The sequence below is a fragment of the Berkeleyomyces rouxiae genome, assembly GCF_048999995.1.
Source record: "Berkeleyomyces rouxiae strain 22BRR77 chromosome Unknown BrBRR77_ptg000003l, whole genome shotgun sequence".
NCBI lineage: Eukaryota > Fungi > Ascomycota > Sordariomycetes > Microascales > Ceratocystidaceae > Berkeleyomyces > Berkeleyomyces rouxiae.
In genome coordinates this window covers 2,596,125-2,616,337 of record NW_027396493.1, presented here as the reverse complement: position 1 = coordinate 2,616,337, position 20,213 = coordinate 2,596,125, and the positions used below count along the sequence as shown (strand labels likewise).

Sequence of the window (20,213 nt, the reverse complement as noted above, 5' to 3'; positions counted from 1 at the left end):
TAGCATGACCTGTATCATGGTAATTGAAGCATTTTCAATCAAGTTGTTCTTTTCCACTTCCCGCCGGTTTTCAATTGCCTGGCTATGAATATGCGTTTAGAATGGTATGGGTATGATGTTATATGATATCAACTTCTCTTTCGTCCTTCAGCTCTTCCCCATAATCACTTCCCACCTACCTATCACCTATTCTGCTTCTTTGCTCCTGATTCCAGCCGGTTATAATTCCTAAAGCTCACCATGATCTTCTCCCCGTCCTCTGCCTTGAGGGCACTGGCAGTTGCTCTCTCTTTCAGTGCTACCGAGATCGGTGTCAATGCCGCTTCCCGTTCTTCGATCTCGTCTCGTCGGAGTCTGGAAGAGAGCAAGAGTTCTTGGTTGTTTTCTCGGAGCACTCCCTCTGTCGAAATTGCCTCTGATGGATCTACGATCTTGCAAGGCGTAGCCAAGATCAAGTAAGCTCTCAATGATCTTGTATGGTCGATAAGACTTGTGTAAAATGCGTACTGACATATCACCATAGTGGCCTGGACATCGGATTCAAAGTGAGCGCTCCTGCTGAGTGCTTCACTATTGGCACTAATATCCAGGGCTCTGCCGCCATCCGCCATACGAAGGGCAAGCTTGGTCTTAATGTTCTTCTTCATGGTGATGGTGGTGAAAGCTTCTATCAGTTCCCCAACCAGGGTGTTCGAAAGGATCTTGCTGGAGTTGCCCTTCTTGCTCCTGGCGAAGGCGCCAACTGGGGTGGTGGTAATTCGAACGAGCGCCCGACCGGTGAGCGCGATGCTGCGGCTATCAAGGAGTTTATCTTGAGTTACCTGCCCGAGATTCTGGCGTTCGACAACGAAAAGGTCTACTTCACTGGTATTTCTGGTGGCTCTAAGCTCCTTACTGGCTTCTTTATCCCAGCCTACATGCACCTTTTCCCCAACACTGGCGCTCTCCTGCTGTGCGGCGCTATGCCTCCTCAGGTCCCATTCGTCAAACCGGAAAATTTCATTGGAAACACCCGCCTGCACTTCCAGTCCACTCAGAAAGAGCTGCCCAGTCCTAGTAAACTGCGGGAATGCCTCACAGAGACTATCCATATTTACTTTACTGAAGCTGGGGCCTACAATGTGCAGCCTGATGTTCTTGCGAAGCTACAGACCTCCAATAATAAGCCTGATAGCAAACATTGCGTATTTGACGGCCAGAGTTTCAACTCTGGCGTCAAGCTCCTGGTCGACCATTTTCCCAACATCATGCAGGCTGGTGGCGATGGCTGGGTGCCTGGCATCGGTGTTGTCACCGACAGCTACCCTAACGGCATCGTGACGTTTGACACCGACGACGAATAGTTAACTTCTCCGATCACTAAAGATATGAACATGGTGTGTATTGATGCATCCAGAGTCTGAATCCCGGACAAAGTAACCCTCTCAAATAATACTAGTTTCTAGTGTGGCTTTATGCACTGCTGTTGTAAGAGGAGAGGTTTTAATAGATCACGTAACAGCTTCATGTAATCAGTTGTGCATCAAACTTGGTTCCATCTTGACATGTATTCAGCGTAACTATTTGACAGCGAGCCATCAATTTTACCACCCGCGGCTCTCTTGTGTACTGAATAATGCAATTGAAGTACCACCACGTGATGCCCATTTTTTGACTTCACACTTCTACCGTTACTACCTGATTTCTCAACTCCGCATCGTCCCACAACTTCGAGAGCACTATTCGTTGACAGGCCCATTGCCCCTTGGACTCCATTCTCCACATGCACGATGAGACGGGGCTTTTCAAGCTCTTCAACTTGGCCAACTTGACACAGCCACTTCTGAAGGTGCAAAACGCTATCGACCGGCTCAGCATCAGCCTTTGTGACACCACTAGTCATGCGTGGTTCGTAGAACATATCAGAAGCAAGACGCTGAAGATTAGAGTGGGCACGGTGATTGATCATTAGTGGATTAACACAGCCACTGGGAAGCTCCATACGCTCCATTGCGCTGACTTGCATCTGCATCTGGTGAATATTCGACTCGAAGGTAGGCATCACGCCAAAGGGCAAGTCGTTGTTTCTTCTACCCATATCTGCAACAAAAGGCAAAGTTCGGCGATAATCACCAGTAAAAATCCAAACTTTGGGTTGGTAGCTAATACAAGACACGAACTCCCACTAGAGGCTGTGAAAGCGGTGGTAGTAAAATCAGTGGGTGAATCCCTATAAAGTGCAAAGGTTTCAGTGATTTTGGACGACAGATTGTGACCGAAATCAGTGGTTGAGATGATGATGGATAGAAAAATAGCCAAGATAGCAGGCCAGGGAGAGAAACGATACATTTATACTCGGATGAAGATTCGTATGAGAAACATATGGAATATTAGAGAAGATAAAGATTTGAGGGGATATTTAACCATCTACGACTTGGATGTGGTTATGATGCTGACTGTTCACCTTGTCATGATTATAGGAACCTTGTTCAAGAGTAGATGAGTAATCGAAGACTAAGATTGGCCTAAGCGCATTATCGCGGGGAATGTAAGCCCCGAGCAATAATTTCAATGGCAAGTGGAACTTGTTGTGAGAGCTATATCGAGAAGACTGATTGACTAAGAAAGGAGGTCCCTACTATCTAAGTCCAGATCTTAGTTCCTACTTATGTGCTACTACTCAAAGCAACTTGTGTGATGTGCGGTGTGTGTTACCCTAGACATCGTGAGTGTGTGCGATGCTCTGGGATCATGGTTGTCGTCTTTGATGTAGCACATGATGGTTGTTGTGGCGTAACTGTGGCGTTGTGTACTGTGGCTGAGTCGTCCCCGAGTCCGTTGTTTAACAGGGAAGCCCATTGAGAGACAAGTTTTGCACGGGTGCCCGTGAATCTAATCATGAAGGGATATCAGCGCCATGTAGCGTGGTGACTGTGGCGTTATTGTGTAACATGTATTTCCCAGATCTCTTGGCCCGTACATCAGCAGAGAGACCCGTGGGGGTAGAGTTCCTTGGATACACTCATCACCACAAAAGCTGTCTCAACTCTGATGTACACGAGTTAATGTAGCTAGGATTCTGTCAAACCTTGTGTTCTGTTCAGACAGGGCGGACAAATAGGGCATCGACACCCTGTGTACAGGACCCAGAAGAAGACTCACCAACACAGACTCCCACGACACAGTAGAGAGAGCAGTCGCGCACTATAACATGTGCCAGCGAGAGAACTATAGTCACCTAATCATTTACGAAAAAGCCGTGACATGGTCATGGACATCACCTGCTATCAGCACTAGAGTATCAGTAAACTTCTCTTATGCTAGCAATGGACCTTTGCCTTCCACAGCGGGAGACGGGCTACCTCATATGGACTGAGGTCTGATCGCGAGGACTTGGACATAAAGAATGGCTCTTTCTCTCTATCTGTTGTATGTAGCTATGGACTTGTAAATCATCGATCATAGTTCTTCTTTCCTGTGATAATTGATTCATTACCTTCATCTATCTCTTTGGACTTGTGACAGTCCAGAAGCATCTTCTGCGAAGGACAGGAGTGAGTCCTCCAATCATCACTGACAGGATCTATCAAGTTAGTTTCAGGATCTGGCCTATGACGACATCTGAGTCGTCTCTAATAATTTAGGGCTATCTTTCTCCAAATCTTCTCTAATTGCCACTACTTTGTCACACGTTTTTTTTTTTCAACTCCGCGACGCAACACCCAAAAGTCGGATTCACTGACCTTTGGAAGTCTGACCATAAAAGTCATTTTCATAAGGACCATAGCTCCCGGATCGCGCCTCAGCATGAAACCTGTGTGTTCATCCAACGCCTTTGATCTTTCCAAACCGGAGAACCCAACTGGATCCCACCAGTTTCAGGGCCTAAAGTCTGACGTATTTGCATGTGAACCCTATAATGTTGTTTCCCTAATCAGACTCAGGGAGGTCTAATGACTCACGGCCTGATATCACTCACGTGATGCTTATAGCCACAGCATAGCCTTTAAAAATGAGAAACAAAAAAATAAAGTACTTGTCATTCCTGTGTCCTTTGACCACCTGCTTGCTATCGTTCTTGGTTGAACCGAGTTGGATCTAGCCATTCATATCCCTTTTTATCAGTTCTACCAGTAACGCCTTAACTATTTCTACTTGGTCAATAAAAAGTCTCAAGCTTAATTTGGTAGCAAGCAACATCAACAACTCTCCCCGCACTTTTCGTGCCCGCGATAATTCCCTCGTCACCATGTTTGGCAACCAAAGTTACCATGGCCTCGCTGCCAACAGCAACAACGGCTTTGGCCAAAGTTTTGGTGGCGCAGGTTTTAGTGCCTCTCAATCTCCATTTGGGAAACCTACCTATACCGCCCCGAGCGCAACAAACCCCGCTGCTGCTACCACCACTACTACTGCTACCGCCACCACTACCGCTACCCCTGCTGCTACCTCTTTAGACTCACGTCTCAATTCCCAGCCTTCTCAGAATGATAATGCTGAGACTCCCACCTATAAATCACCAAAAGACCTAACTGTCGACGATGTCACTGAGCTACTTAAACTTGTTACCATCCGCAAACAGCTCAGTCGCTTCGATTCTTATGTTGACTGGCAACATACCCTGAAAACGATGACTACTGTGTTTGGCTGTGAATTCTCTGACATGGACAAATACTGCTCACCCCACGTTCAAGTATCCTTGACAAACTTTATCCGTTTAACTTGCACAGATGAACTGTTAGATCACGTCCGTACTTGTCATCTCCCGGGTGAAACTGTCGAGGCTCTTCGAACTGCCGCTGTCGGGGGTGTAGATGGCGCTCGTCGTACTTTCAATGAAAGACTTGAGTCCTTCAAGTATAGTGGATCAGAAAGCTTATCGGAAATGCTGGACCGGTACATCCTTTTTGTGTCCCATGCCTCTGTTTTGGGCTTTGAGGTATCTGATGAAACAAAGGTTATCCAGATTTGCAAACTTGTCTTGACCCAACACGCGGAGCTAAAACCTACCTTGGCTCTACTCAAGGTTCTCACGCCCAAGGAGAAACAATATGAAAAGCTTCTCGAGTTTCTCCGCGAACCAGATCTCGTAGAGAGATCCACCAAACATCAGGTTTACCTATAAACTGGGCCGCCGCAACAATTCGCAATGTCTACGTTCCCTATGATAAACGTTGTGCTTGCCCCGAGTGCTATACCAAATCACATTTTAGGGGCTACCTTTTGAGACTCATGTTTGATCTGGAAAGAATGACATGCAAACTTGGCCGTGATGCAGTGATACGTGGTGCTGAAGTCATTCCAAATGGTCGATTGCTACTTAAGCGGCGAAAACTCGCCACTATACTCACTTCAGAATCACGATGAGCCATATTAAATTGTTCTACAGCACTGTATCTAATAGCTTAGCTTTTAGTCGAATATTTAAAGAAAGTCTGAACCCACTCTCCTCGAAAGTTTCAACGAAGCACACGATAGAGGTCATACCAGAAGTACTAGTTATCATGTATCAGCCATATAATGTCTTCGGTCAGCGGTTCGCCCGGCAAAAGACAGGAGTGTCGCGTAAACAAATACGGAGGTACATATAAAGTTAGGAAAGGTCCATCAGAAAGAAAAAAACATCAAGATTAAAAATATTTATCGAACATATGGCGGAAGCCCCAGTTTTGTAAGTGTTGCCATCTGTAGGGACAATGGATTCAAACTTGAGTGTGAATAAAGAGTATAGGCTTGGCGACAAAGTGAGTTTTGGTCAACGCAACTGGCGGAAGTTAGAGCCGCAAGAGATTCGAAAGAAAAGAAAAGTGTCTGACCAGGTGGGGAAAGCCGCCTCTTGATACTTTTGTGGTAAAGCAGACTACGGAGGGGACAGACATCCCTACATATCCAGCCAGTACTCCGATAGCCATGTATTTACTTATCTACATTTGTAACTACTGTATATGTAATTTAATCTCTCTTTTGTTTGTCCAAGATGTACCCAGTTACTCCATAATCGATTATTAACTGATCTTTGATTTTTCAAGCCAGTGTCGCCGTGTTTCCTGAAGTGAACAACAGGCACCACATTGTAGTAGGTAAATGGGAAAAAGAGTTGTATTTTGAGGCTATCGCCAATGCTAGATACGTGAAATAATAAATATTTCAAAGTCAGTATCAAAAGTGAACCCCCCTCCTTTATCAGGGCTCAATCTTAGCAGATCGTGATGCCAGGCGGCAATATGTCGTCTTGATGGTGTTACTAGTTCAACAAAGGGCCCATAAATTTAGCAAATTCTGACCAATTATGTATCAGCTCCCAACAATCCAAGGCTACCTGTGTAACCTTCGAGCATCAACAGCCAAGTGCTAACATGCATGACGGCCAAATGTTAGGATGAGCCAAGTTGAATTTTCCCAACCTGTTACTTGTTACTTAATTATATAAAAATGGACTCTATATGTCGAAATCGTAAACACCCTCACGATGAAAAGTACATTTTCTAACTGCGAACAGTTGTTGCCACATACTCTGTTAAAGTTCTTCCGTTGTGAATCATCAGTTTTAGTGATGAGGGTGACTAAAGCTGCTTCAAGGGTCTGTATCTCTACCTCATGATACATAAACCTTTGACCTACTAAAAGTATGGTATCTTATCCACTCGTTGTTGATAAAATCTTATTAGAGCACTAAGCTAGTCGCGTGGTACTTTTGGGTCGTTACATTTTGGGATGGAGGGTTACTGTACGCGGGAGTTGGCTTTTGTTTCTTTCGCTTCTATTTTGTAAAATCAGTATGGTGAATAGTCTCCTGTCGTATGCCAAGATACGCTCGCAAGTAGACTGGAAAATAAAAACATCACTATTATATCGTTATCATCATGTCCAACTACTCCACGCTGTAAGCTCTTGACTCTGCTGGGGTCTTGCGGAGGCTCGGTGTGTTGTGGGAACCTAATCTGTTGTTCCCGCCCCACATCCGAGACGTGGCTCAGGGAGCAGCGCCCGCGATCTATGGTATACATATTTTGTTCAGCTTCAAGAAAGTTGCGCTCATCAAAAGCGCCTACACGGCAGTCTGTGCGTGTGCGCACACGAAATTTACCTACACCGCAGCCACGTGGTGATGCTCGGGGTTGTCCCCAATGGCGCAGTATCATGACCTTCAAGGAGTCACATAGTTCCTGGATCGCACAGTCTGGGGGAGCCTCCATGGAGCGCTGTCACTCTACAGCGCAGACCCATGAGCAGTATTCAATCTCGCGTCTGGGTTTCTATACATAATCTCCCCAGCGGACAATCCTCTGGTCACGCTAAACACCAGGGCAATCCTTTTCCCCTGAACCCATTCGTTGAGTTATGGTAATACCTCTGGATACAAACTATCCATGCTTAGGAGCATGTTCCCGCGCAAGCTGGTCATAAATTCCCAGGACCCGTTCGAAGGCTCACTCCGGCAACCTTCTTTCCTTCCGGGGTGACAAAGACGTCGGGGTCATAGCTCACCTACTGCTGGCTCATTCGCTTACCCTCTCCAGCCTCTATATCTATACCTATAGTTTCAAGTTGGGTGAGGGAAATATCAGCGCCGGCTAAATGATGATTCGGGATGGGAAGTTCCTGTAGACCGGCAACTGCCGTGGGAGTTGTTGGCCATCACTGAGACCTGACTGAGGGTCGGTCCCTGGTCACTTCAGCATCACAGCAATGAGTTCACTGATGAATAGGCTAAGTTGGGCCCCAGGATGGGCATAATGCTGGAAGCCACATCACTCTCCCAGATGTGCAGCCATTTTTGCCCGCGTATCACCACGGTATTCCGTGCCTGGTGGGCTGCGAAGTGCGGTGTAGCAGGACAGTATCTGGGCCCACCCGTGAAGGCTCCAGAAAAAGCTTGGAGGATTCTTCTCAACAGCATGTAGCACAAGTTTGCCTGCCCGATTTTCATGACTTTGTCCGGCCACGATGACTTTGAGGTGTACCGCGGTCGCTTCTGACAGGATGATGCTGCGCTCTTCTGCACACCCCATAGAGTAGAAGCTGTCAGGTATTTTATTACACATAGCAGAGTGATAGCTAGCCTCAACATAGATTGTTAAGAGTCTGATCGAAAAGGTTACATTCCGATGTTTGTGTAGAAGCGTTTTCTTGTTATACTCATCTATCTACTACGCTGAAGTTCGTGAATAGATGGTATAGGGACAGAATGCAAAAAAAAAAATGAATAGAATGCACATACGACCTCTCTTAAGACATAGAACTCTATTATAGTGTAGATATCATCAAGTTCCAAAACTTTGTTTAAGTTGTCATCAGTTTCTACCACGGTGTATAACTAACCCTAAATTTGACTTCGGGCTTCGAGACAAGTGTGCCACAAAAAAACCAATCATTAAGATGTTTATGCCTAAAGCTGCAACATGAGCTCCCTATAATAGCGCAACAGCTGATGAGGCCTCAACTATGACAAGTACAACACAAACTCAAATTTCAATGGCTATGCACGGCCATAAGAGGCACATTTGGAGCACAGCATGCCTTTGGTGTTTTCTCAGCCTAACTACACCACATTTACCACAGGGTTGTTCGCACGTGAGAGTGCACGTGATGTAGACAGCGGGAGGAAGTGGAGTCTAGCACTGGCCTGGCGAGGGGGTCATCCTATTGGCTTCATCCTGTGTACATCGTAAGGCGATAGCAAGGAGGTGACAAATGGGTTGTGAACGGACCGAATGATACCCGAGCGATGAGATTGATTGGGTTAATGGCCACTGACGCGTGCTTTTTTTGCGATGGAGACGGAAGTTGAGTTGGGGAAAAGATGCCCGCCTAGCTGCTTCAAGCTTCTGCATATGGTCTATTTCCGGGGCAAACACTGGGCCGAATATGTAATGCGAGTGCTGCCGCGGCGGGCAGACTATAGTACTATGTTGTATAGCCCTAGGTTTTTCGACCGGTTGACTGTCATATGTATAGCAAGTGCTTGTAAAGTAGCCATGTAACTACAAGCCAAAATTTTGCATGTAAGAGATTGTTTTGTATTTTTATAGTCCTGGGGCCCACAGTTTGCATGTAAGAGAGCGAGGACGAGAGTAAGACTGAGGCTAGAAGAGTTATTGATGACCCACGTGCCCACAAGCCCTCGTAGGTACAGGTACTTGGATTACACAATGACGGACAGAGGCCCAATTGAGGATGTAACATGGGGCTGTTTTGACCGGATGGACTTACTTGGATGCAAAACCAGTAAAGCGACGAGTGCCCAGGCCAGTTGTTGAGCATACATGCAGTCGCTGGCTGTCGTCATCAGCTGCCGCCAGCTGGAGATATAGCCCCATACGTTTCTGGACCTGCAGCAACGCCGTGGGCCTGTATCGGCCGGCGTCGCTCCAACGCTAGTGCTAATCTCGTGCACCCCCCTCTTTGCTGCTGGATGCACGCCCATGGAACTGAGCCGGTGCGGCTGGGTGGGATGGGCGATGAATGATGGATAGGCTGCTTGGTCCCATGGCCTCATCCATCTAGATTGGATCTCTTGGAAAGCAAAAAAGTACTTGATGTGGCTGCTTGATCTGGCCAGAGGTTTGGGTGGTGGAAGTACACGTATACGGCGCCATTTCTGGGCTACAAAGACAATTGTTTGTCAGCATATACGCACAACAAAGTCTACTGATGGCCGTGCTTGTCCTGGCCATTTGGCGGTGCATCTGGCCGGCCTGTTATCATGGTGTTAATTGTTGGCTATGCTTGTTTGTGCTCGTAGCTGGATAATATGTGCACGTAACACTGGCTCATCTCGCGGCCGTGATTTGTGGTGATTTGTTTTGCTGGTCTCCACTCGACTTCCGGGTCTCCTGGACCCATGAGTCTCCGAGCCTCTGTGCCTCTGTGCCTCTGTGCCTCTGTGCCTCTGTGCCCATGTGCTCTCTGCTTCTCTGCCCCATTCCTTCCTCTCCGGTTTTCCTGGATATGGCCAGATTGGAAATAAACACGGTCTGTTTCAATTCCTGCATCGTTTCTTTATTAGTTATCTCCCTCTCCGCTTGCATTTTCGTGACTTGTGACTTGTAGTCGATTTGCCCTACTCTGCCTATAGCCTGTATCCCCTCTGTTGTTATAGCGCCTTCCCCTGCCCCAGTGGCCTGATCCTCTGTCACACACTGCAGAACCGACGCCACGCCCACCAGGCTCAACTCAACGGCGTTTTTATCCGTCTTACTCAGCCACTGCGAATCACTGCGAATCGCTACAAATCTTATTTATTACCACCATCGCACATCTGGCCCGCTCCGCTGCCATTACAGAATATCCCTCGAGCCCTCGATCCATCACGTCGCGGCATCGTCTTTGCCAAAATCCGCATCGGTCCGAGTCGATTCCCGACTTCTCAACACTCGCTATTTCGCTGTAGTCTCCACCTTGATCTATCCACGGCCGCTATCAAACCCCCCAAATCTGCTCGTTGACTTCGAGATAGCAGAGTCCAAATAGGGCGCCTTGAGTGCTACCACCCCGAATTGCATCATTGGCCATGGAAAATCAACCGCACTCTCAATCATGACCTCTAGGACCCCGATGGGCGTCCAACAACGCCTTCCACAACGAGCCATCGCTGGCCCATCATCATCATCATCGTCATCACAGCAACAGCACCAAAAACAGCAACGCAACGTGCATCTTTTGTCGCAACAACAACCCCATCCCCAAGCGCCTGTTCGCCGCGATCCCCAAAGCCACACACAGCAACAGAACTTTTTCGATCTCGACCCGTCCGATCTCGCGCTGGCTGCCCAGAACCGCTATGGAACCCTACCGCGACGTGGCGGCTCTCGTCTCAAAACCGAAGTGTCTAGCGACTCGGTCATCGTGAGACCAGCAACAATAGAGTCGTCGTCAATCCCAACATCAATGCGCGTCCTTCCAACTCTAGCCACGCCTACAGCCGCATCTCCAGATGGCGCCGTGAGCTCCGTTGACTCCGTCATGACCGACGCCTCCACCGTCAATCCCGCCGTTCCACCCGTCGACGATAGTCCGCTGCCCCTACCAAAGCGCCGTGCTCGTCTCACTCGCCCGGTATACACAACTCAAAAACCAACACGCCAGCCAGCACCTCCAACAACTCTTAAGAAAGATGGCCGGCCGCGGCCTTGGGTTCAAGAAATCCCCCCCGAGGCGCCCAGATTCAAGACAGGATGGAAGCCCGATCCAACACTCAGAATGGATGCTGGCGTTACCTCGATTGCACGCACGTCCAACGCCGGTTTCGCCGACTTCTTCCCATGGAATGGCAACCACCCCGAAGATCAAATGTCCGAAACCATTATTCGCACCGGTTACTTTGACAAGCCTCCCTCTGCCTACCCCGAGACTAGCACAGCTCGGCCTACTGTTCTCCCCCAGATCAAACAGAAAACCGGTCTCACGGCCCTTTCTACCATCTTTGCTAGTGTCATGGCACAACGCCGCGCCACTGGCCAAATTACAGCAACATCTACATTCAAGCCGCCCCCTCGCGTCACCCTTACAGATACCAAGCGAGAACTCTGGCTCAAGGATTTAGCCAGTCCTGCAAGCTCTCTCCGTAAGCTCAGCCGGACTATTCCACACGGAATCAGAGGAAAGTCTCTGCTAGAACAATGCTTGAACAAGAAAGTCCCTATAGATCGCGCAGTTTGGCTTGCCAAATGTGTTGGCGCAAACGAAATCCGCGCCTTCAAGAGAAAAGGCACATCAAGTTCAATTGTCATTGGCGGCGAGATGAAATGGATTCGTGATTGGACTATATTTGTAGAGCAGTTTGTTGAATCTCTGGTATCGTCGATTGATTCGCCCGATTGGAAGGCCAAGGTCTCTTATGGGTGCGTTGAACTTTCTCTGAAACAGCCCCTCATGATCCAAGCTAACATTCCTTTCTAGTATCCGATTTTCTGCCAGTTTGTATTCAGAAGGCCTCCTTGACCGTGATCACTACGTCGACTGGCTTGTTCAACTATTGGAAAACTGCCAACACTCGAAGCTGCCGATATGGCTTCTCATATCCAAGATCTATTGGGCCGATCTTCTGAAGGCTCGAAAAAACGGCCGACGGCTTGTCGTCTCGCTTCTTTCACATCTTACTGTTGTAAGTCGAAATGTATCCTTAAAGCTTAAACTTGTCACTAATATGATGGGCCAGATATACAATGACCCCGACGGTGATGTGCTAGCACCCCTCTCGGCAAACCTCATTACCCTCATAAAATCCATTCTCCTCTCGAATCCCGACAGCTTCATTTCCCCCGCCACATGGATCAAACACAAAGACGCTCTTTACGGGCTTTTATCTCACGACGACTCGGCTTGCATGACAGCTCTCAACGCCATTAATGCCCGCAACCATTGGCTGCTAGCTTCTAATACAACAACACAATCGACCGGACGCCAGGAGCTCATCCGGCTTTTAGATGCCACAATGCTTACGCCACCAGCTGATGTTGCCATCCAGCGCTGCTGGAATCTTGCCAATGACAAGCTTGTCTTGGCTCAAACACTCCTCGAATGGGGCACCTCAGCCCACCGACCAGGATTCAGTAAAGTATATGTCGCCGTGAGGTTCTTACGTGAAGGCGCAAGGATGGGAATCGACGTGACTTGCGCTGTCCTCGACTTCATCGACACCATTCCGGAAACTGCGAACGACAGAAAACAGTCGCTCTACATTTTGGTCTCAGAACTCGTAAGATCGGGTGACTTATCTGTCTCTCGGTATATTGCCTGGCTTTTGACACAGGGTGGTGTGATGGAACAGTCGCAAATAGATCAGGGCGGCCCTTGCATCACAAGGCTCCTGGTTGAGTTGCCTTTAGACTCTGTGGATGCATCTTCTCTTGGATCCCGAGAAAATCTTTTGCGTCGCGCCGGATTTAATTGCAAGGAGGAAGCACAGGATGTCCAAAATGCCCTTCAACTAGCTATGCATGCTATTGGGATGCCATGGGTGGGTGCAACGACAGATGGCGACACATCGCTTCACATTTCAGCCCAAAAAATCACAGCTAGCAAGCTTGCTGGCCCCATGCGCAAGAGTAGTCGTGCTGTTCAAACAGCCGTCGGCTCTGCCATTGCTAAAGCCTTTGAAACCAGATTTCTCATGCCGGATGGATCGCCGCCTATCACAGTGGCAACCTTTACTTCCGCTCGAATCCTTTTAGAGGCCGCGTCAGATTTCACCAAGCTCGGGTCCGTTCTCAGAGCTACCACCAAAAGCACAGATCCCGAGGTCCTTGCCTGCTGTGCAGACACATTGAATGCAAACATCTTTTGCATAGCTGCTCTTGGGGAAAGTCGGCGGATATATGATCTACTTCTCGAGGCCTCTACCGCGCCTCACGTTACAGAAACAGTGTCAAAACGATCCTTATTTGCGTCAATGGCGAGCTTAGCTACGCGGATTCCTGGTCAGGATGCCGTAGTTGAACAATTTCGGCAAAAACTGCGTCTGGCTGACAAAAGCTCGACTTTGGATGCTTGTTCTCCAGTGTCTGACAACATGGCCGCCATAGCGAGTGATAGGGATTCGGATCTCCCCGATGAAATTGAGAGACTTCTTGCAAATGGTAATGTGGCTGATCCTAGCACTATGGACCGAATCTTTCAAATGATTATATCTGGTCTTGAGTCTAGTTGGGAAAAAACACATAATGACCGCCCGCGTTCATTCGCCCTCCTCCTCGCCCGACTTCGTATTTTTGATACCTCCCGCTTTGACAGTCGCATGAACGAATGGCTAAGAAATGTGATGACAAGAGCCACTCGCCCACCTCTCAACGCCATATTCCCCCTAATAATCAGCTTGGGTTGTGTAGAGCTGCTACTGGTGATACGGGCAGCTTTGAGTGAGGTTTCAAATTCTCCTTTGCCACGCGCCAACAACATTTTTGTCCAAGAAGTGATGCAACTTGCATCCATCCACTCACCGGCAAGCGAGATTCTTGCCCCCGAAGAAAGCTATCGCGTTTACGTTCAGCAACAGATTATACTTTTGAAAAATCCCAAAGAAGTTCTTATGCTCATCCGAGCCGCATTGGAAGAGTACGTCAGCCTCGGTGGACGCATTGGCCTAACGTCTGAGTTTCCCCTGGATCGTAAAGGACGATGGGAAGCTGTGGTCCAGCAACTCCAGCGTCTCATCATCGCTGATTCCAACCTCGTATCTACCTATCTCGGCGGCAAAAACCAAAACTGGGCCATGGGAAATTTGATCAACAACCTTACAACCCGGCTGTTGCTAGGAAAGGATACGGCTCAAACCGATATTTCTTACTCCGGTATCCTACAGCAGGCAAATGAGCTCACTCTTCCGTTTTGCCAGCTGAAACTTTCAGTAGCCCTGACCGCTGATGATCCTATCGACGAAAACAACACAGACGAGCCCGCCCTATCACAGATAGAGCTATTCACAAAAGCCATGGAAAATGCTATTGAAAGCGGATATGTCATGTGGACCAACGCACTGCCTCACCACAACGAAGACATTGCTCAACAGCTCAAAGTACGGGCACAAGCTAAATTCTTGGAAATAATACCTTCGCCACGCAACACTCAGGATCTTGTCCGAACTCCCGAGCAGATCCAGATGGCCGAGACCCTTTTGTCTGTTGTGGACTCGCTTTCACGGGGCCGGACAATGCGCGGTGCTGGACAATTGTCGGTGAATCTTGCCGACCGGCTTAACGATCTGTGGGAGCTTCTCATGATGGAAAAAACTCTGGACATGACTCAGGTCCGTCAACAGATCTTGATCAACTGGTTACCTGCGATGCTCAAGTTCCTACTCATGCATGCCTCAGCCACAGATAATATATCAGGCACATCATCCTCTGTACCTACTCCTACAATATCCGCTAACCCCCGCCTTCATGCCTCCCAGGCCAACACACAAGATGTCCGCCCTCGGCTTGTAATGGTTCTTTGCGGAATCCTACTAGAGCTTGATGAAGTCGCCCAGAACGAAATAAACCTGGCCGCTACTCCTGGCCAGAAAGTATTTGACGTTGCTCTGATGCTCATTGATGGGCTCTGCGACGAGGCTCGCGTGCACTGCTCACGCACTGTCCTCGCCTCCCTTGAATCGCCCGGCCTTGTCACTCCAAACCGGACCTCCGACGCCCGCATCCGCTATCTCTTTGGTCAGGCTGCCGACATGCCCACCGACAGCATTCTGCTGGGCCATCGAGATAAGTCGCTCTTGGGCCCGGGTGGCCGCAGCGTGGCGCTTAAGCATGCCATGGGCCAGGTCCAAAACCCTGCCCTGATGCAAACAGACAAGCTTGTGCCGTTTATCCTGCGGCGCTGGGAGGTCCTGAGTGAACCAACCCCGACGGTCGGCGAAAACGACACAAGTATCAGCCTGACACTGTTTGATGCTATCAAGCTCCAGTAGTCTCTTGATTATATAATCTATCCTCTCTTATGTTTCTTCATGCCACACTTACCCTCACCCGGCATCTTATTTCCCCTTCTTTTGAACTCCATCGGTCTTTTGGATGCTCCAAACCAACAGCACACGCCAATCCTCGCCGTTCATCTTTATCCCCAGCCTTGTTCATCATTGCCACCTGCATTCCCGCGACCACTAACCAAGTCGCTCTAGTGTCCACGAGTCCATGTGCCGTATTTCTTTTTTCTTGTTTCTTGTTTCTCTCTGTTGCGTCATTCTTCGCTTGGTTATTTCTATCTTGTCTGTCGTCTCATGGGAGGGAGAGCGCCTTGTTTTCTTTTTGTTTGGGGGTTGTTTTTTTTTTCTTGTTCTTTGTTCGTGGGTCTCTTTTTTTTGTTACTTTTACACCTTGTGTCGCGTTGAGCTACTACCAACCGGCCGGAGGAAAACTTGGGCTTTGTTTCTAGCATCGTTGTCGCCATCCTTGACTGATTACTTCTTCTCCTTTTGTTATCCCCCCCCCCCTTTTTTTTTCTTCCTCATTTCTTCGGTAAAGGTCTTGTTGCTTGCTTGTGGTGTTTTTTTTGTTTGGTTCAAGGCCGTTGCTGCTTAACTTCTTTTTTGTATGTGAATACCATATCCCCCATTTCGTACGTCTGCTCTTGTTTCACGATGAGATACTTTACTTCAGCTCCTTGTCATTTTATTTCATTTTTTTTCTTCTTTTCTCATGTCTGATTAACCATCAGTTGTCTCTCTCATTGTCATGGATTCTGACTAGCTACACGTTTGAATTCTTTAGTTGTCCAATAACTACCAGTCTGATGTCTCATTTCTTACGCATCAATGTTCCGTTGTGCCCAGGCTGGGATTAGTGAAAGCGCAAGCGTTGAATATGCGTTGATTATGAATGCGTGAAGGGGCTTGGTTCCTCCTCACTCCACCTCACCACGTCCACAATCAAGAAGAAGCATAGACGCGGGACTGGCTCTACGTGTATACAAGTAGAACAGAGCCTTGGACGATAAACAAGACGCAATACTAAAACCAGAAAAAAATGAAAATGAAAACCGTGTCAAAGACAACATAACATGAAACAGAAAAGAGAAAAAAAAAAAGAGAGAGAGCCAGGGAAATAACAAAAACAGTAATTTATACCAAGAGAAGAAGACAAAAAGAAGCACACGCAGAAAAAAAACATCCGATCCTGGTTGGGGTCTAAAAAAAGCCTTCCCTTTCTCTCTTCTTACATAATACCAATACCAATAACCAAATTCTCTCTTTCTCAAGTGTACCAGCGAGGAAGAGACATGAGGGGGAACTTGCGTGTTACTCAGTCATCGTCAAAGATCTGGTAGGTGTTTTGCAATAGGGTATCAACGACGCGAATCTGCCAGCCGGCATCCGACACGCTAGTGCTCGGGTCCGAAGAACCCATGAGCGTCGGGCCAAAGATGACAGCAAGGTTGTGCGAGTTCATGCGGGTGATGTGCGAATGCTCCATGACGCGGTGAAGGTGCAGGGTCAGCGCACGTAGAGTGGCGTAGTTGGGGTCAGGCAGGCCGTTGATAATGGCATGCAGAGTGTCTCTGCGCAGGGTGTCGTCGTCAATTTCTATAGCACGGGGTGATTGAATGGTTAATGGAAAGTTGACTATTTGACACTGATGGGGAAGATGTATGGAGTTGTGGGGACGAGGTTGGGTTGCGAGTTTGGTAAAAGATGGTGGTCAAACTTACGAGCTGCTTCAATCAGACTCTGGTGGTTCTGGCGTGTCATCAGCGGGTCAGGCAGTTCGCGCAGGAACAGCTTCAGTAGACCCGTGACAGAGTTGACATCATGAAAGAAGTTTTCCGGAACGCGGAAGTCAAGCTGCGGCATGGTGGAGTCTGTATCAAACATGGTTTTCAGGCGAGAAATATGCGCCTTGCTACCATTTTGGCGGTAGATACCCTCCATGCTCAAGCCGTACAGGTCCACAGCCTGAAGACACTGGATAACAATCATAGGCACCGCGAGACTGTCACGCTCATACAACTGCTCCAGCGATAACCCAAATACCCTCTTGGCAGGGTCAAAGCTACCGCTAGGCGTGGCGGCAGGCGGAGGCGCAAAGGCACGCATGTCAGGCGCCGGAGAAGTCGATGACTGTGGTGGTCTGTATGAGGTAAAGTTTGAAGATGGCGGTGGCGGTGACGATGGCGACGGTTGAGCAACCGGGACAGAGGGGGCAGAGGATGTTGCGGGAGCGTTAGCGGGTGGGGAGGTGGGCGCGTTAAGAGATGATTGCAGCTGCAGATGCGAAGGCATGGGCATTTGAGAAGCTGTGTGCGGCGAGGCAGGGGGGTTGTTGTTAAATTGGGTCATATTTGAGTTGGACTGGCTCTGAAACGAGAGCGCACCCAACTGTGGCGGGCCTGTCGAGGCCATCCCGCCATATGATATGGAGCTATTGCTATTGGAGGACGGCAGCATTGGTGCCTGGTTACCTGCAGCGCCTGAAGCCGCCGGAGCAGGCTGGAGCTGGGAGTTGGCCAACGGCTGTGTAACATGGGCAGGAGCCGGTGGCGACTGTGGCTGAGACTGTGATTGAGAGGCATCAGGCTTGGGCTCATATCCCAACATTGAGCTTATACTAAAGTTTCTCGTATGCGAAGGGGTTGGTGAGCTTTGTTGCGAGCCTAGTTTAGGAACAGTTGATGATGCCTGAACAGCATTGGAGCTTAGGGGGCCGTTTGAATTCGACTTGGGCCGCAAGTTGCTGTTACTGGGCGGTGACATGGGAGTGAAAGAGGTTCCGGTAGGGTTTGGGGCTGCTTGGAAGGTCATGCCTCCAGGTGTAGGTCCGAGAGTCTACAGTGAAGCAAGGTCAGTCTCATACATACAATCAAACAAAAACTAAGATGAGCACCAATCTAGTGCCAAACAGAATGGTTATACTTACAGGATGCCGCTCATAGTTGGGGACAGGGTGCAAAGGTGGCAGTTTGGAGTAGTGTGACACTAGATAGTCGCTCAAGTCCTTTTCGTTATTGATACCTGCAACAATATCACGAAGACTCAATCCTCCGTTGGTATCGGATTCAGACTTGAGTGGACTCACGCAGAGACCGTTGCTAAGCAGCAATTTCTCATTGTATGACACTGTTGAGAACCAGTTGTGTTAGTTATCAAACACATTCTTTAGTCTTAACGAGCGGCTGGGCCAGGGGACCTACCAAACTTTTGCATCTGCATCGCCAAGCCCGAGTCAGTCTCTCGGACCAGAACCTGTAATGCAGACACAGCCTCGGGTCTGGACTTGATCCTCAGATCGCCCATCTCACTTTGCAGTGTTTGCACGCGAGTGCGGTAATCTGTATCGGCGGCTTGGGTCTTTCTCAGCAGGTCCTCTTCCTGCTGGGCAGCAGACTTGGAGGCCTTGAAAAACATCTTGTTGGATTGTCGGATGTCGCCCGTCTTTGCTCTTTCATACTCTTCGGCAACAGCATCATACTTGTTCTTGGACTTGCGCATAGCAGCCTCAAGATCAGCGACGCGCTGCTCGGCAGAGAGCCCGGTGGCCTTCCAGACCTTGCGGTTCCGTTCAGCACCCGTAGCAAGCTCCATAAGCTCTTCTGACATGCGGTATAGGGTCTGGGCAAACAACATGCCGTTGTCAGCCATGTGGTCTTGAATGGTGACAGTGCCTTCATAGGCCATGGCAAAGGTGCCTTGCTTGTGGTCGGGCCGGTTGATATTGTCGAAGGTCAGGCGACAGAGCTTCTTGATGCCCTGAGCATAGTCATCTTCAAGCAGAGAGCGCTTTTTCAAAAACGTCGCAAAATCCTATAAACGACGCGACGAGACATGTGTTAGACAGCGCATACACGGCTATGAAGGCGTTTTGGGGGCTTCAGATTCGTGGGGCGCGGCTCGGCCGTGGGCTTGCTTACCTTGGCAGCCATGATGCTCTGTTTCAGGCGGTTAAGCATAGTAGCGATGGCAATCTGGAAAGGGCAAAGTCAGTTGTGTTTTTCACCCCAAGCAGATAAAGACATCCGTCAGCATGCATTTACTCACTTCAGAGCCCAGCACTTCCTGTACGTGCTTCTCGACCTGAAGATCATAGGCGGTTTTCTCTGGCGTAGGTTTGTCAGCAGCGGCCGCGGCTTCGTCGCCCGCGGGCCGAGAGGCAGCGCCGGTGTCATCGCTGGAATGACTGGCAGCAGCAGCGCCACTCTGTGAAAGGTCAGTAGTAGACTCGGCCGCCTCGATAAACAAGCTCGCTCGATTTTGGACCATGGTTTGTCAAGGCGTTCTAGCGGGGATACCGCACACGTTGTATGGAAGAGGAGACCGAGATGGACGATCAGCCGATGACAGCGGAGAGAAGAGGGGTTTCGGTGTGAACGAGCCGGTGCCTATCCCTAGCAAAGCTGTAGCAGGCAAGGTGGTTGTGGTTGTGGGAGGGAAGGGCGACCGCGACGGCGGCGGTAGTACGGAGATTCTGGGAGCGGGGTTTTCTCAGCAAAGTCAGCGCGGCGGATGGCGGCAAGGCCAGGCAATAAAGAATAATCAAAGGCGCTATGGCGATGGCCCGGATGCTTGCTTGTGGATGACGGCGGTTGTCGAAGGGAACAAGACAGAGCGGCAGACGGGGCGATGATATGATGGTGGATCAGCGGCCAACGAATAATGAGCGGCAAAAGATAACTATGTACTTGTACAAGTGGAATGCGTTCGTTGCCTTGCCTGGCGTACTTTTAGCCTTTGCCTTTTGCTCCGAAAAAGCATTGACCAAGTTAGAGTCAGGCAAAGCCTTTGAGGCGACGACAAGGAGATGGCCAAG

At 49.0% G+C, this 20,213-nt stretch overlaps 5 protein-coding genes across 5 annotated transcripts; 3 read left to right on the top strand and 2 right to left on the bottom strand.

Moving 5' to 3' along the window:
- Positions 1 to 240: 240 nt before the first annotated feature.
- On the top strand, positions 241 to 1,343 carry BROUX77_003901 (uncharacterized protein; the record flags this gene model as incomplete). Its single annotated transcript, XM_073748604.1, has 2 exons — positions 241 to 455; positions 524 to 1,343. The coding sequence occupies 2 exons, from the start codon at positions 241 to 243 to the stop codon at positions 1,341 to 1,343; spliced, it is 1,035 nt and encodes a 344-aa protein (XP_073606326.1).
- A 697-nt stretch (positions 1,344 to 2,040) lies between these two features.
- On the bottom strand, positions 2,041 to 2,328 carry BROUX77_003900 (uncharacterized protein; the record flags this gene model as incomplete). Its single annotated transcript, XM_073748603.1, has 1 exon — positions 2,041 to 2,328. One exon carries the CDS (start codon positions 2,326 to 2,328, stop codon positions 2,041 to 2,043), a length of 288 nt encoding a protein of 95 aa, XP_073606325.1.
- Positions 2,329 to 4,228: 1,900 nt separating this feature from the next.
- BROUX77_003899 (uncharacterized protein) lies at positions 4,229 to 5,104 on the top strand (the record flags this gene model as incomplete). Its single annotated transcript, XM_073748602.1, has 1 exon — positions 4,229 to 5,104. One exon carries the CDS (start codon positions 4,229 to 4,231, stop codon positions 5,102 to 5,104), a length of 876 nt encoding a protein of 291 aa, XP_073606324.1.
- A 5,414-nt stretch (positions 5,105 to 10,518) lies between these two features.
- Positions 10,519 to 15,385, top strand: BROUX77_003898 (uncharacterized protein; the record flags this gene model as incomplete). The annotated part of the gene is made up of 3 exons (XM_073748601.1): positions 10,519 to 11,822; positions 11,881 to 12,085; positions 12,140 to 15,385. The coding sequence occupies 3 exons, from the start codon at positions 10,519 to 10,521 to the stop codon at positions 15,383 to 15,385; spliced, it is 4,755 nt and encodes a 1,584-aa protein (XP_073606323.1).
- A 1,330-nt stretch (positions 15,386 to 16,715) lies between these two features.
- On the bottom strand, positions 16,716 to 19,666 carry BROUX77_003897 (uncharacterized protein; the record flags this gene model as incomplete). Its single annotated transcript, XM_073748598.1, has 6 exons — positions 16,716 to 16,996; positions 17,122 to 18,235; positions 18,327 to 18,526; positions 18,601 to 19,210; positions 19,318 to 19,371; positions 19,445 to 19,666. 6 exons carry the CDS (start codon positions 19,664 to 19,666, stop codon positions 16,716 to 16,718), a joined length of 2,481 nt encoding a protein of 826 aa, XP_073606322.1.
- Positions 19,667 to 20,213: the final 547 nt, after the last annotated feature.